The following is a 12988-nucleotide window of genomic DNA, read 5'->3' on the forward strand; positions in this document are numbered from 1 at the left end:
AGATCCAGAAGGTAAGACAGGTTTTTACATTCATAAAGGTTATTAAAAAAGCAGAAAGGAACATCTGGGTGGCTCAGTCAGTTAAGTGTCCGACTCTCGACTTCGGCTCAGGTAATGATCTCGTGGTTCATGAAACTGAGCCCGGCATTGGGCTCTGTGTTGACAGTGCAGAACCTGCTTGGGATTCTCTCTTTCCCCCTCTCTCTGCCCCTCCCCTGCTTGTGCGTGCACTCTCTCTCTCTGAAATAAACTTAATTTACTATTTGCTTGGTACAGAAAGTCTGATGATCCCTAATTTACACCAATAATACTCTTTTCTTTCTTTTTTTTTTTTTAATTTTTTTTTTTAACGTTTATTTATTTTTGAGACAGAGAGAGACAGAGCATGAACGGGGGAGGGTCACAGAGAGAGGGAGACACAGAATCTGAAACAGGCTCCAGGCTCTGAGCTGTCAGCACAGAGCCCGACGCGGGGCTCGAACCCACGGACCGTGAGATCATGACCTGAGCCGAAGTCCGACGCTTAACCGACCGAGCCACCCAGGCGCCCCAATAATACTCTTTTCAAATACGGTTCTAAATTCTCTTGGAAACACCTTCAAAATCACTTTTAAACAATACAAATTAGTCACATTATTTAATAGCTTACCTTTTTTATACCCCCTAAATTCACAGCAGTATAAATTAACTTGTTTAGCCACCCTAACCACCAGAGTTGGCTCAGAAGACGTGATTTCCTAAAATCAAATTCAGCCCCAAGACGGAAAGGGGCATTCTCTGTTCTAGCATTCAGGAACCTAACCCCTGACACGTTGTTAAAATGCACAAGGACATGAGAAATCAAACTCAGAAGAACTCTCTGAGCAGCTAACAATGATTTTTAAAATCTAGCAGTGACACTAATTAGTGACACTAATCTAGCAGCAGATCAGTTTAATAAATGATTTCCTAAATGAAGGAAATCTTTATAAAGGAATTCATCTTTATTCTGAATGAAATGTGTATTCTAATCTTACGTTCTAATCTAGAGCCCTGAAAGAGGGAGAATACTTCATTTCGATTAACAAAGACCCTAAGAAATATATCAATTAATTTAGAACTGGAAAAATAATTTATCCCGTAAACATGTGTGAACTTTCTACATTAAACCAATGGTTCCATATAATGACAATTCACAAAGTTCATGCTCATATTTAGAACTCTCAGTCCCCATTATGTACTTTTAACAGTATGCTATTCAGAACTAAAGTTTCAACTTCAAAATTGAAAGAACATAAAATACAGGCTGATTTGTTTAACAGTCTTTTAACCTACTTAATTTGCAATGAAAGCAATTTAGAACCTGGTACTGCACAGTGTTTTACAAGGACAGAGTCTCAACAGAAAGAAGATGATCATCACTGTCGTGATTTAGGAAAAAAATGAAAACCACATTCTCACTTCCCTCTGGAATACATTTTCCTACCCAAGTATGACACAGAAGATACTCTACCTCAATGTCCTGGAGGCTGAATTCCTTCTGATCTGTAAAGTTTGCGGCCCCAGCACTAAGTTCCATCAGCATCTTGGCGATCTCGGGCTTTATGGCTGAAGTCAGCCGACTGGCTGCTTCCATGACGTGCTCCTGCACATCTTTAAGCTGCATGGCTGCCTTGGAGTAGTGAGAGTTCCTAAACACAGTGCTGAAGAGATCCGTGAGGAAAGTACTGGCACGGCAGAAGACGTTGAGGGCATCCAGGTACTTGGAGATGCCCTGCTGGATGTCGGCGATGGGAGTGGAGTGGGGCATGGCGTGGTGGCAGCTGCCCGCAGCAGTCAGGCTGCCCAGGGGGGCGGTGGTGGCCGTCGACGCCAGGGGAGCACTCAGTGCTCGGCCCAGCTCAGGCATCGGGTACTGCTGGTGCTGCTGCACCTTCTGCTTGGACCCGCCAAGCAGGAAGCGCCGCTTGTAGTCCATTTTACTGTCCTGGGCGCTGCAGCAATACATGCGGGAGGGGTGGCTGTCCCAGTGACCGTGAGCGGGTCAGGGTCCTGATTCTATTTTCTTTCCCCCCAGAACTGTAGCTAGGTATAAAAATAGTGGAGTTCTGCAAATCTAAGTTTTAAAAAAGGCATTTCCATGAGGCAGGTGACCATGTGACCCAAAGTAGATGCAAGAACGACAGGTTTATGTAATTAATATTTTCAGTGTAGGCAGGACCCCTGACCAAAAATAAACATGTGTCCAAAATGCTGTATAGGAACTGTTAGCATTCCACTCTCTTAATAAAAAGATATGCTTGCCGAGAAAAATGTTTACGTATAATTGCTTTGCAAGAATATTTTGGTACTTGTATTTACAATGGCAGAAAAATAACTTAACTTTTAAAAAATGTAATATAATGTAATATAATGTATCTTCAATATACCAGAAAAGTTAGAACCCCCAAACCCACAAGCTGATCAACAGCAATTTAAAAAGCAGTCCAGTTACTTCACACTAGGTCCTGAAGAAGGAAGATCAAACCTCTGCAGAATGTTGACAGAGCCTGCCTGCCAAATCCATTCACCTGCAAAGCTTCTTCTCAATGCGAAACATTTCCAAATTTCCTTTGATGTTTTCTGAAAACAAGCATTTTTTTAAAAAATGGCATTTGTTATTATAAGTCTCCTCCTCCTTTCTTTTTGTTTGCTGAGGTAGCAGTTTCCTTGTAACAGTAATAAGAGGTGCTTCCAGACTGGGCTGGCCCTCAATTGTAAAGTCTGAAGCAAGAATGCGCCGCCGATGTATTTGTAAGGCCTCTAAGTCATTTCCTGTGAGGGGGAAAAATAAGATAAAGTTAGGAAAGTTACAGGACAATGAGGAATTCTGAAACATTAACTCCTGAAATGCTAAAATCCACAAAGACGGGTTATAAGTAAGAAATCACAGACAACCTTACAAAAGCAGGTAGGGGAGCTAGAGTTGAACTATGACATGGTGACTATTAGAAAATTCTTCAAGTTGTACAAAAATAGTGCAACCAGGAAGGTTTGATTCCACACCAACCACTTCAAAGCTGAGGCTAACGGGGCCTGGATTTGTGATGGTATTTGGCCTAACCCTTGATTCCTCCCCAAAGAGCTCATAAATTCGCAAGGGGATCAGGAGAGTATCCAGACCACGGTGAGGATGGTCAACAAGTACAGCAGTCATAAAACCTTAAGGGGGACTGGAAAAGAGAGTGAGGAGCAAAAACAGAGAGATATCAGAAGGTTGCTACAAAGAAAATGTTCCCGTGAGGTAGCCCCTGACCGAAGGATAGGTTTTCACAAATGCAAAGGGATGGGTGGGGTTCCCCAGCCCCAAGGACCACCAGAGCAAAGGCCCTGAAACAGGACGGCACAGAGGGCATTCAGGATACTCCAGCTGGGCGGAAGCGCAGTGCACAGACAGAGCCTGGTGTGGTGAGTGGCTGACAGGAGGTCTGCCGACAGGATTCTCCTCGTCCCCACCTAGGTTCCCCTCTGGATGCTCAAAGGGAAGCCTGGCGGGGTGTGTGCTGGTTCTCATACCCTGGGGCACCTTCTGTAGAAACCCCGGCTCTGCACAGGTGTAAATAGCAACATCTGGGCTTCTCTGGTTACACTTTCTGGTACCTTTAATGTTTATTTATTTTTGAAAGGACAGAGCACAAGCTGGGGAGGGACAGAGAGAGAGGGAGACACAGAATACAAAGCAGGATCTGGGCTCTGAGCTGTCAGCACAGAGCCCGCCCGACTCAAGACTCGAACCCACAGACCGCGAGATCATGACCTGAGCTGAAGTCGGATGCTTAACCAACTGAGCCACCCAGGCGCCCCTCTGGTCCTTTAACAGTGAAGTAGTGTGACTCTTCTCAAACAGCTAACATCAGGGTTCACATTTGCCTGAACTATCTGTTCTCCCAAATGTAACAATAGTCCGAGTCTATTTTACCGAGTGTTATACTTAGTCCTGTTAAACTACAAACTACATGATCTCTGAATATAGTTTGGCCTGCTTATTGATAAGTAGGTTTTCTTTCTTTTCATTTTACTTTTTTGTTGATAAAAAAATACAAGTCACACTTTGTCGCTCATCTTGGCCAACTACCACGCCTTTACAATTGCACAAGGAACGGAGGAAGGTACGCAGGCTAAAAGAGCAAGAGATGAGAGAAACACACATACACTCTAAAGGTGTAGCAACTCTAAGCCAGGTAGCATGTAAGTACAACTAAACTGGTTGCCATTTGCAGCTCTGTGTTCAAGAGAATCTTAGCTCTTAAAAAATCTGGGGTGCCTGGGTGGCTCGGTTGGTTGAGCGACCGACTTCGGCTCGGGTCATGATCTCACGGTTTGTGAGTTCGAGCCCCACATCAGGCTCTGTGCTGACAGCTCAGAGCCTAGAGCCTGCTTCAGATTCTGTGTCTCCCTCTCTCTCTGCCCCTCCCCCACTCATGCTGTCTCTCTCTGTCTTGGAAATAAACATTAAAAAAAAATCTCATAAGCTTTTTATTATTTTATTAAATTTTTTTTAATGTTTATTTATTTTTGAGAGAGAGAGAGAGAGACAGAGCATGAATGGGGGAGGGTCAGAGAGAGAGAGAGACATAGAATCCGAAGAAGGCTGTAGGCTCTGATCTGTCAGCAGAGAGCCCGACGCGAGGCTCGAACCCACGAGCTGTGAGATCATGACCTGAGCCAAAGTCGGACGCTCAACTGACTAAGCCACCCAGGTGCCCCTCATAAGCTTTTTAAGAAACAACATATCAGACAACTACTTGTAAGAAATGTTCCCAAATGTTCTTTTTTCAAATTTATGACAATAAGGAAATCCTATCTATCCCTACCCAAGTGCTCTATTATAACCGATGCAGCTTTACAAATTCTGATGTACAACAGAAGTCCTCAACAGGAATGCTGTTTACACAGAAACCATGTGGTCTATGAAAGAAAATCATCGCCTTGAGCTGGCTATAGTGAGCATCTTGCGCAGTTCTGAGGAGCACTCTTTGTTCTGTGTGACACACGGGTGCCTGTGGCTCTGACAGTCCACCCCCATTCCTCTGCTAGTTGGTCCTGAAAGGCCAAGAAGACCCATATACTTACCTAATTTTAAAGAAAGCATCATAAACATTATACTCTTTTTTCACTTCACGTATTTCCAAAATTTATTTGAATCAAACTTATAACGCTTAAAGATAACACTATTTCACCAAATTCATCTACAAATTCAAAATCAAAATCTAAACCACCTTTTTTTATAGAAACCAGCAAGCTGATCCTAAGATTCATATGGAAATGCAAGGGACCCACGATGCCCAAAACATGTATTAGAAAAAAATATGTTGTTGAGGAGCCTGGTGGCTCAGTCGGTTAAGCGTCTGACTTCGGCTCAGGTCATGATCTCACGGTTCATGAATTTGAGCCCGGTGTTGGGCTCTGTGCTGACAGTTCAGAGCCAGGAAGGATACTGCTTCGGATTCTGTGTTTCTGTTTCTCTCTCTCTCTGCCCCTCCCCCGTTTGCACTTGCGCTCTCTCTCTCAAAAATAAATACACATCAAAAAAAAAAAAAAAAGAAAAAAATACATTGGAGGATTCACACTTCCTGATTTGAAAACCTACTATAAAGCTATAATAATCAGTGGAGTACTGGCATGAGGAAAGACACATAAATCAATGGAAATAGATAAACATTAAAAAAAAACTTAAAAAAAAAAGAGCAACAAACAAAAACAATACAAGTATGAGCAACAACGTGGAGAACCTAGAACTCTCATACAGTGTTGGTAGGAATCTGAAATGATGCAAACCACATCAAACAGTCTGGATGCAAACCATCTGGCAGTTCCTCAAAATGTTAGAATTGCCATATGACCCAAAATTCCACTCCTAACTACGTACCCATGAAAACTGAAAATACAAGTTCATAGAAAAACTTACACATGACAGCTAAATAAAATCATAAGCAAAAAACTTATACACAAATGTCCATGGAAGTATTATTCATAACAGCCAAAAAGTGGAAACCACCCAAATGTCTATCAACTGGTAAATGAATAAACAGGATGTGGTATAGCCATACATATCATTCAGCCATAAAAAGGAATGAAGCACTGATAAATGCTACAATGTGGACGAACCTTGAAAATATATGGTAAGTGAAAGAAGCCAGACACAGAAGACCATACAATGAGAGATTCCACTGACATGAAACATTCAGATAGAGCAAATCTACAGAGATAGATAAAAGTAGGCTAGTGGTTGCCAGGAATCAAAGACACATAGAGAATGGGAAATGACTGCTAATTAATACAGAGTTTCTTCCTGGGGTGATAAGGATGTTCTGGAACTAGATGGTGGTGATAACCATACAACTTTGTTAATACAATAAAACCCACTGAATCACACACTTTAAAATGGTAAATTTTATGGCATGTGAATTATATACCAATGAAAAAGGAGATACAGGAAAACATATATACCACTGGCTTCCAGAAATGTCTATTTAGGATAGATGAACAAAGGTCTGATAGGCTACATCTGAAAAATGACCCACTGGTTCCTGGGTAGATCTGCAGCACTGTGGGTAGTTACTGACTAACCAGGGTGGTGATCACCTGGGTGTTTATTTGGAGGTAAAAAACTAAGCACTGTTGCTATAATTTGTGCATTTTTCTAAGTTCAGCAAAAAATTTAAGGAAGATGGGGCACCCTGGTAGCTCAGTCGGTTAAGCATCTGCCTCGGTTTTGGCTCAGGTCATGATCTCATAGTCGTGAGACTGAGCCCTGCATGGGGCTCTGAGCCGGGGGTGGAGCCCGCTTAAGATTATCTTCTCTCTCCTTCTGCCCCTCCCCCACTCAAGCTTGCTCTCTTTCTCTCTCAAAAAAAAAAAAAAAAAAAAAAAAATTAAAAGAAGAAAACAAAAAGTTAACTAGCATAGAAAGGAGGGACACTTGGGTAGGGAAAAAATACTGAGGGTGGGAAGGGAAGAGTGGGACCTGAGAGGCAGTAAGACAGAGATTACCAAATGGCTGGTCTCAGTCAAATCTCCTTCCTTCTTTATAATAAACCAGTGGGGCCACGAATATGTGCATTGCACTAGTCTGAAATGTGTATGCTTATATGACTAATTTGGAGTGTAAGAAAAAGTTCTAGATTAAAAGCTTTGGCAAACTCTAAGATTCAGACCTAATCTAAACTGCAATTTCACTATTAAGAAGAGAGCAACAGGGATGTCTGGGTGGCTCAGTAGGTTGAGGGTCTCACTCTTGATTTCAGCTCAGGTCATGATCCCAGGGTCATGGGATCGCGGCCCGCATCAGGCTCGATTCTCATTCTCTTGAGGCACCTGGGTGGCTCAGTCGGTTGAGCATCTGACTTCGGATCAGGTCATGATCTCTAGTCTGTGGGTTCGAGCCCTACATAGGGCTCTGTGCTGTCGGGCTCTGTGCTGTCAGCTCAGAGCCTGGAGCCTGCTTTGGATTCTGTTTCCCTCTCTTTCTGCTCCTCCCTAGCTTGCACTCTGTCTCTCAAAAAATAAAACAAAACGTTAAAAAAAAAAAAAGATTCTCATTCTCTCTCCCTCTTCCTCTCTCTCCCTCTGCCCCTCTAGACCCTGCTTGTGTGCACTCTAATTAAAAAAAAAAGAAAAGAAAAAAGAAAAGAGCGACAGATTCATGAAAATAAAAACATGTAAAGAAAGAGGAGGGGAATGATATCCAAAGTGCTGCCACTTACTCTGCAGTAAGGACCTCTAAAACTTCTCTTTTCCATAAAAACAATAAGAACACTGGCCAAAATGGTCAGAATCAACTTTTTCCAAACTCCGGAAACTAACAGGCTTCCAGAAAACTGGAGAACATCTATTCAAGAAAAACAGCTGAATTTCAGTATGAATAGTGAGTTCTATAGCATTTTAACTTGACCTAGTTCCATTCCCTGTTCTCTAACTCTGTGACAGAGTTGAAAACTAATAGCTGCATTTGCAGTGAAAACCAGAAGGCGGGCAGCCACCAGAGGGAGCAAAACTGGGCTAGAGGTCCTACAAAGATTCCAGTCCCTAGAAATTAAAATTATTTGACCTATCTGGTAGTTCCCTGAAAGATGCCACTTCTCTATCTGAACTGACATGGAACTCACTTGGAGATGGGAGAAAATCAGCTTTCCAGAGTTCCCATATTCTATCACTTAAAATGGTCAGTTTTCAAGTAAATCTTACAAGACATGAATGAAACAAGAAAGTTTGACCCATACACAGGAAAACAAACAACAGAAAGAATTCCTGAGGAAACTGGATTTACTAGACAAAGACTTAAAACCAGCTATTTAAAAGTACATTGAAAGAACCAAAGAAACCATATGTAAAGAACTAAAGGAAAGTACGATAGTGCTGTCTCAGCTAATAAAGAATACCAATAAAAGATAAAAACTGTATTGAAAAAAATAGAACCAAACAGAAATTCTGGAGTTTAAAGATATAATAACTGACATAAAAAATATACTAAGTGGTTCAACATAAAATACACTATGTGAGCAGGAGTCAGCACACTTGAACATAAATCAAAATCATCCAGTCTGAGGAGCCTCAGAGACCTGTGAGACACCATTGGGCATACGATGGGATTCCTACAAGGAGTGGAGGGACAGGCACATATTTGAAGAAATAACGGCCAAAAACTTCTCAAATTTGACGAAAAACAGGAATCTACATGAAGCTCAAAAAACTCCAAGTAGGATAAAATAATCAAATTGCCTAAAGCCAAAGAGAATCTTGAAAGCAGCAAGAAAGAAGCAACACATCATGTACAGCTGACCCTGTCATTTATAGTAGTTACATTATATAAGGTCACCATGCAAACTGTAATTTGCAAATACTGAATCAATACTCTTAGAAGACACACAGAATTCAATTCCTATGAGTCTCTGGTCATAACATTTTCATCAGTCAATACACAACCTTGTTTTATTTGTTTCTCTTTAAACATCTTATTTAATATATATTGTTGATTCATTAATATTGAACTAACAACCAACAGGACTGTACCTCATGCCTTAATGAAGCTTATCTAACACATGTATTTTATCTATATGGCACATTATAGCTTTCTTAGGCTTAGGAACACTTGACAGCTCTTTAGTACTATGCTTGGGGGCTTTTTAAACAGTGAAATTGCCAACATAAAGCATAAAAATGCAAAAACCATGGCATTGGATAGATTATGGAATAGACACCTTACAATCTAAGAGTTGAAATAAGAAGGCAGAGCATCACCTTGTTTGACAGCCACAGGGGTGTGCACACTGGGCAATTCAAAATTTTTTGTTAATCTGCACATGTCCAAAAATGACCATAATAGCTTCACAAGTTCTGATTTTATATTACAAATAAATTTTAGTCATTAAGTCAATCCACAAATATAGAATCTGAGAATAGTGAGGATAGACTATACAAATATACTACCTGAAATACCTATATTCCCAACATAATGGGGTATACCTCTTCTCAACAATTTAATATACAAAACATCAACCTTTGAAACAAATAATCACAGAGTTAATGAACATCTTAAAAGATACACAAATGGGGCGCCTGGGTGGCTCAGTCGGTTAAGCGTCTGACTTCGGCTCAGGTCATGATCTCACGGTCCGTGAGTTCGAGCCCCGCGTCAGGCTCTGTGCTGGCAGCTCAGAGCCTGGAGCCTGCTTCAGATTCTGTGTCTCCCTCTCTCTCTGGCTCTCCCCCATTCATGCTCTGTCTCTCTCTGTCTCAAAAATAAATAAACATTAAAAAAAAAATTAGAAAAAAAAAGATACACAAAGGTTGCTCTTTAAGTACTCAACCCTGAATATACTTAATGTAATATATCAACAGTTCCATTATGTGCAACCTGTCAGGATTTCATTGTGATTTTTAAAAAAAAATTTTTTTTAATGTTTATTTATTTTTGAGACAGAGAGAGACAGAGCATGAACGGGGGAGGGTCAGAGAGGGAGACACAGAATCTGAAACAGGCTCCAGGCTCTGAGCTGTCAGCCCGACTCGGGGCTTGAACTCACGGACCGAGAGATCATGACCTGAGCTGAAGTCAGCCGCTTAACCAACTGAGCCACCCAGGCGCCCCTCATTGTGATTTTTAAAGATTCAAGCCTATTTAAGGTACAATCCATCTGATATTTAGAAGTGTACAGTTTATATAGACAAATTTATGCTTTAAGAGAACAATTACATCTGGTGAATCATTTACTCCTTTTCCCTTCAAGAATGTATTATTTAAAAATTTTAAGTATAATTAATATACCGTGTTATGCTAGGTTTCAGATAGAAGGAATGTATTATTTTTTCAAATAAAAATAATTTTTCTAAAATCCAAACAAGTTGGGGGATTGTGTTATTAGTCATTAAACATTTTATTTTAGGGGTGCCTGGGTGGTTCAGTCGGTTGGGTGTCTGACTCTTGATTTTAGCTCAGATCATGAATGATCTCGCAGTTTGTGGGGTTGAGCCCCGCACTGGGCTCTGTGCTGACAGTGTGGAACTTGCTTGGGATTCTCTCTCTCTCTCAAAATAAATGAATAAACTTAATATATATATATACACACACAAATAAAAAGACTGCTGTTCTTTTGTTTTTGTTTTTTGTTTTTTTTTTTTTAAAGGGATGCCTGAGTAGCTCAGTCAGTTGGGCATCCAACTTCAGTTAAGGTCATGATCTCATGGTTCATGAGTTTGAGTCCTGAATCGGGCTCTCTGCTGTCAGCACAGAGTCTGCTTCAGATCTTCTGTCTCCCTCTCTCTCTGTCCTTCCTCCAATGGCACGTGCATGTCCACACACGCTCTTGCTCTCTCTCTCCAAAATAAATTAAAAATAAACTTTTTATTTTAGTGCTAAGTTCACAGTGAAAAAGAATCACTTAACAAGCTAAAATATGTATTAAAATCTCCTCATTGTTTGGTTTGCATATAGCTGCTTCATCAAAAAAAATTACTTCAAACAAAAAGGCAATAACCAGTGCTGGTGAGGATGCGGGGAAATTGGGCACTCACACATTGCTAGTAGGATTGTAAGATGGGACAGTACTTTGGAAAAAACAGTTTGGCAGTTCCTCAAAATGTTAAATATAGTGTTGCCACATGACCCAGTAATTCCACTCCTATGCACATACCCAAGAGAAATGAAAACTATATGTTCACACGAAAACCTGCACATAAATGTTCACGGCAGCATTACTCATAGTAGCCAAAAAATCGAAACAATCCAAATGTCTGCCCACTGATGAGTAGATGTGGTACAGCTATATAATACTGGATGTATATATATTACATACATGTAAAGGAATGAAGTATTGATACAAACTAAAATGGATGAACCTTGAAAACACGGCTAAGTGAAAGAAGCGAAACACAAGAAGCCACATGTTATATGATCCCATTGATACGGAATGTTCAGAACAGGCAAATCCAGAGACAGAAAGCAGATATGTAGAATGGGGAGTTACTGCTAATGGGTACAGGGTTTCTTTTTGGGGTGATGACAAAGTACTGAAGTTAGATAGTGGTACCACCGTGAATATGCTAAAACACATGGTATATAAACTATATCTCAATAAAGCTGTTATTTTTAAATGAATTTTTAAAAAATGAATTTAAATAATAAATCTTTCATTGCCATTTTCCTTTCGTAACTTCTCATTTTTTTTTTTTTTAACTTTTTTTTCAACTTTTTAATTTATTTTTGGGACAGAGAGAGACAGAGCATGAACGGGGGAGGGGCAGAGAGAGAGGGAGACACAGAATCGGAAACAGGCTCCAGGCTCCGAGCCATCAGCCCAGAGCCCGACGCGGGGCTCGAACTCACGGACCGCGAGATCGTGACCTGGCTGAAGTTGGACGCTTAACCGACTGTGCCACCCAGGCGCCCCTCGTAACTTCTCATTTAACAGCAAAAGGTACATAATAAAAAACAAGTTTCCCAGGGACACCTTTATTTTTTTATTTTTTATTTCTTTTATATTTTTTAATGTTTATTTTTCAGAGAGACACACACACACACACACACACATAGAGCGTGAGCAGAGGAGGGGCAGAGAGAGGAGGAGACACAGAATCTGAAGCAGGCTCCAGGCTCTGAGCTGTCAGCACAGAGCCCAACGTGGGGCTCGAACTCACAAACTGTGAGATCATGACCTGAGCCAAAGTCAGATGCTCAACTGACTAAGCCACCCAGGTGCCCCAAAAACAAGTTTCCCAGGGACACCTTTAATGCCAGCGTTAGTCTCCTTTTCGTATTTCATTAGAAAGCTGTACTTAAATGTTGCTAACCAGAATCTAGAAACGTCGGTGCCAAAAGGGTCCATAAAGATCATCTAATTTAAGCCCTTCAATTTACAGATGAGGAGGAAAATCCCAGGATGCTGAACAGCTGCCCTAGACCATAGAGCGCCGGGATCAAACTTGGGTGTGTGGATTCTCAGAGCTCCGAACACATATGTAAATGTTCTGTTCTGAACTATTCCGACTGGCAGACAGATTAAGCTATGCTGTAGCAACAAATCCTGAAACAAGTGGCTTAACCGGACAGATTTATTTCTTGCTCACATGAAGTTCAGCATGGGTCTGGCAGCCCTTCTTCAACTTGTCGTGACACGATCAGAACTTGTGTTTTCCAGGGGCGCCTGGGTGGCTCAGTCGGTTAAGCGGCCGACTTCGGCTCAGGTCATGATCTCGCAGTCAGTGAGTTCAAGCCCCGCGTCGGGTTCTGTGCTGACTGCTCAGAGCCTGGAGCCTGTTTCGGATTCTGTGTCTCCCTCTCTCTGACCCTCCCCCGTTCATGCTCTGTCTCTGTCTCAAAAATAAATAAACGGTAAAAAAAAAAAAAAAAAGAATTTGTGTTTTCCAGTCATCTCAGCACAAAAAAAGGAACTCAGACCTACTCTTCACTACTTCCCACTGGAAGCAACACACATCACTTCCCCTCATGGCCCTTTGACTAGAATTAGTCACA

The 12988-nt window shown here is 41.2% G+C and overlaps 1 protein-coding gene across 3 annotated transcripts in view; it reads right to left on the reverse strand.

Moving 5' to 3' along the window:
• Positions 1–12988, reverse strand: part of GARRE1 (granule associated Rac and RHOG effector 1) — an 83660-nt gene that overhangs the window by 51404 nt on the left and 19268 nt on the right. For all 3 annotated transcript variants that reach the window (XM_019423380.2, XM_019423379.2, XM_019423383.2), the window contains one exon: positions 1493–2793. In XM_019423380.2, coding sequence (XP_019278925.2) covers positions 1493–1987 — 495 coding nt within the window. In that variant the 5' untranslated portion in view covers positions 1988–2793. The remainder of the gene's footprint in view (positions 1–1492; positions 2794–12988) is intronic.

This window comes from Panthera pardus, unplaced genomic scaffold (genome assembly GCF_024362965.1).
Source record: "Panthera pardus isolate Hobbes unplaced genomic scaffold, ASM2436296v1 HiC_scaffold_18, whole genome shotgun sequence".
NCBI classification, from domain to species: domain Eukaryota; kingdom Metazoa; phylum Chordata; class Mammalia; order Carnivora; family Felidae; genus Panthera; species Panthera pardus.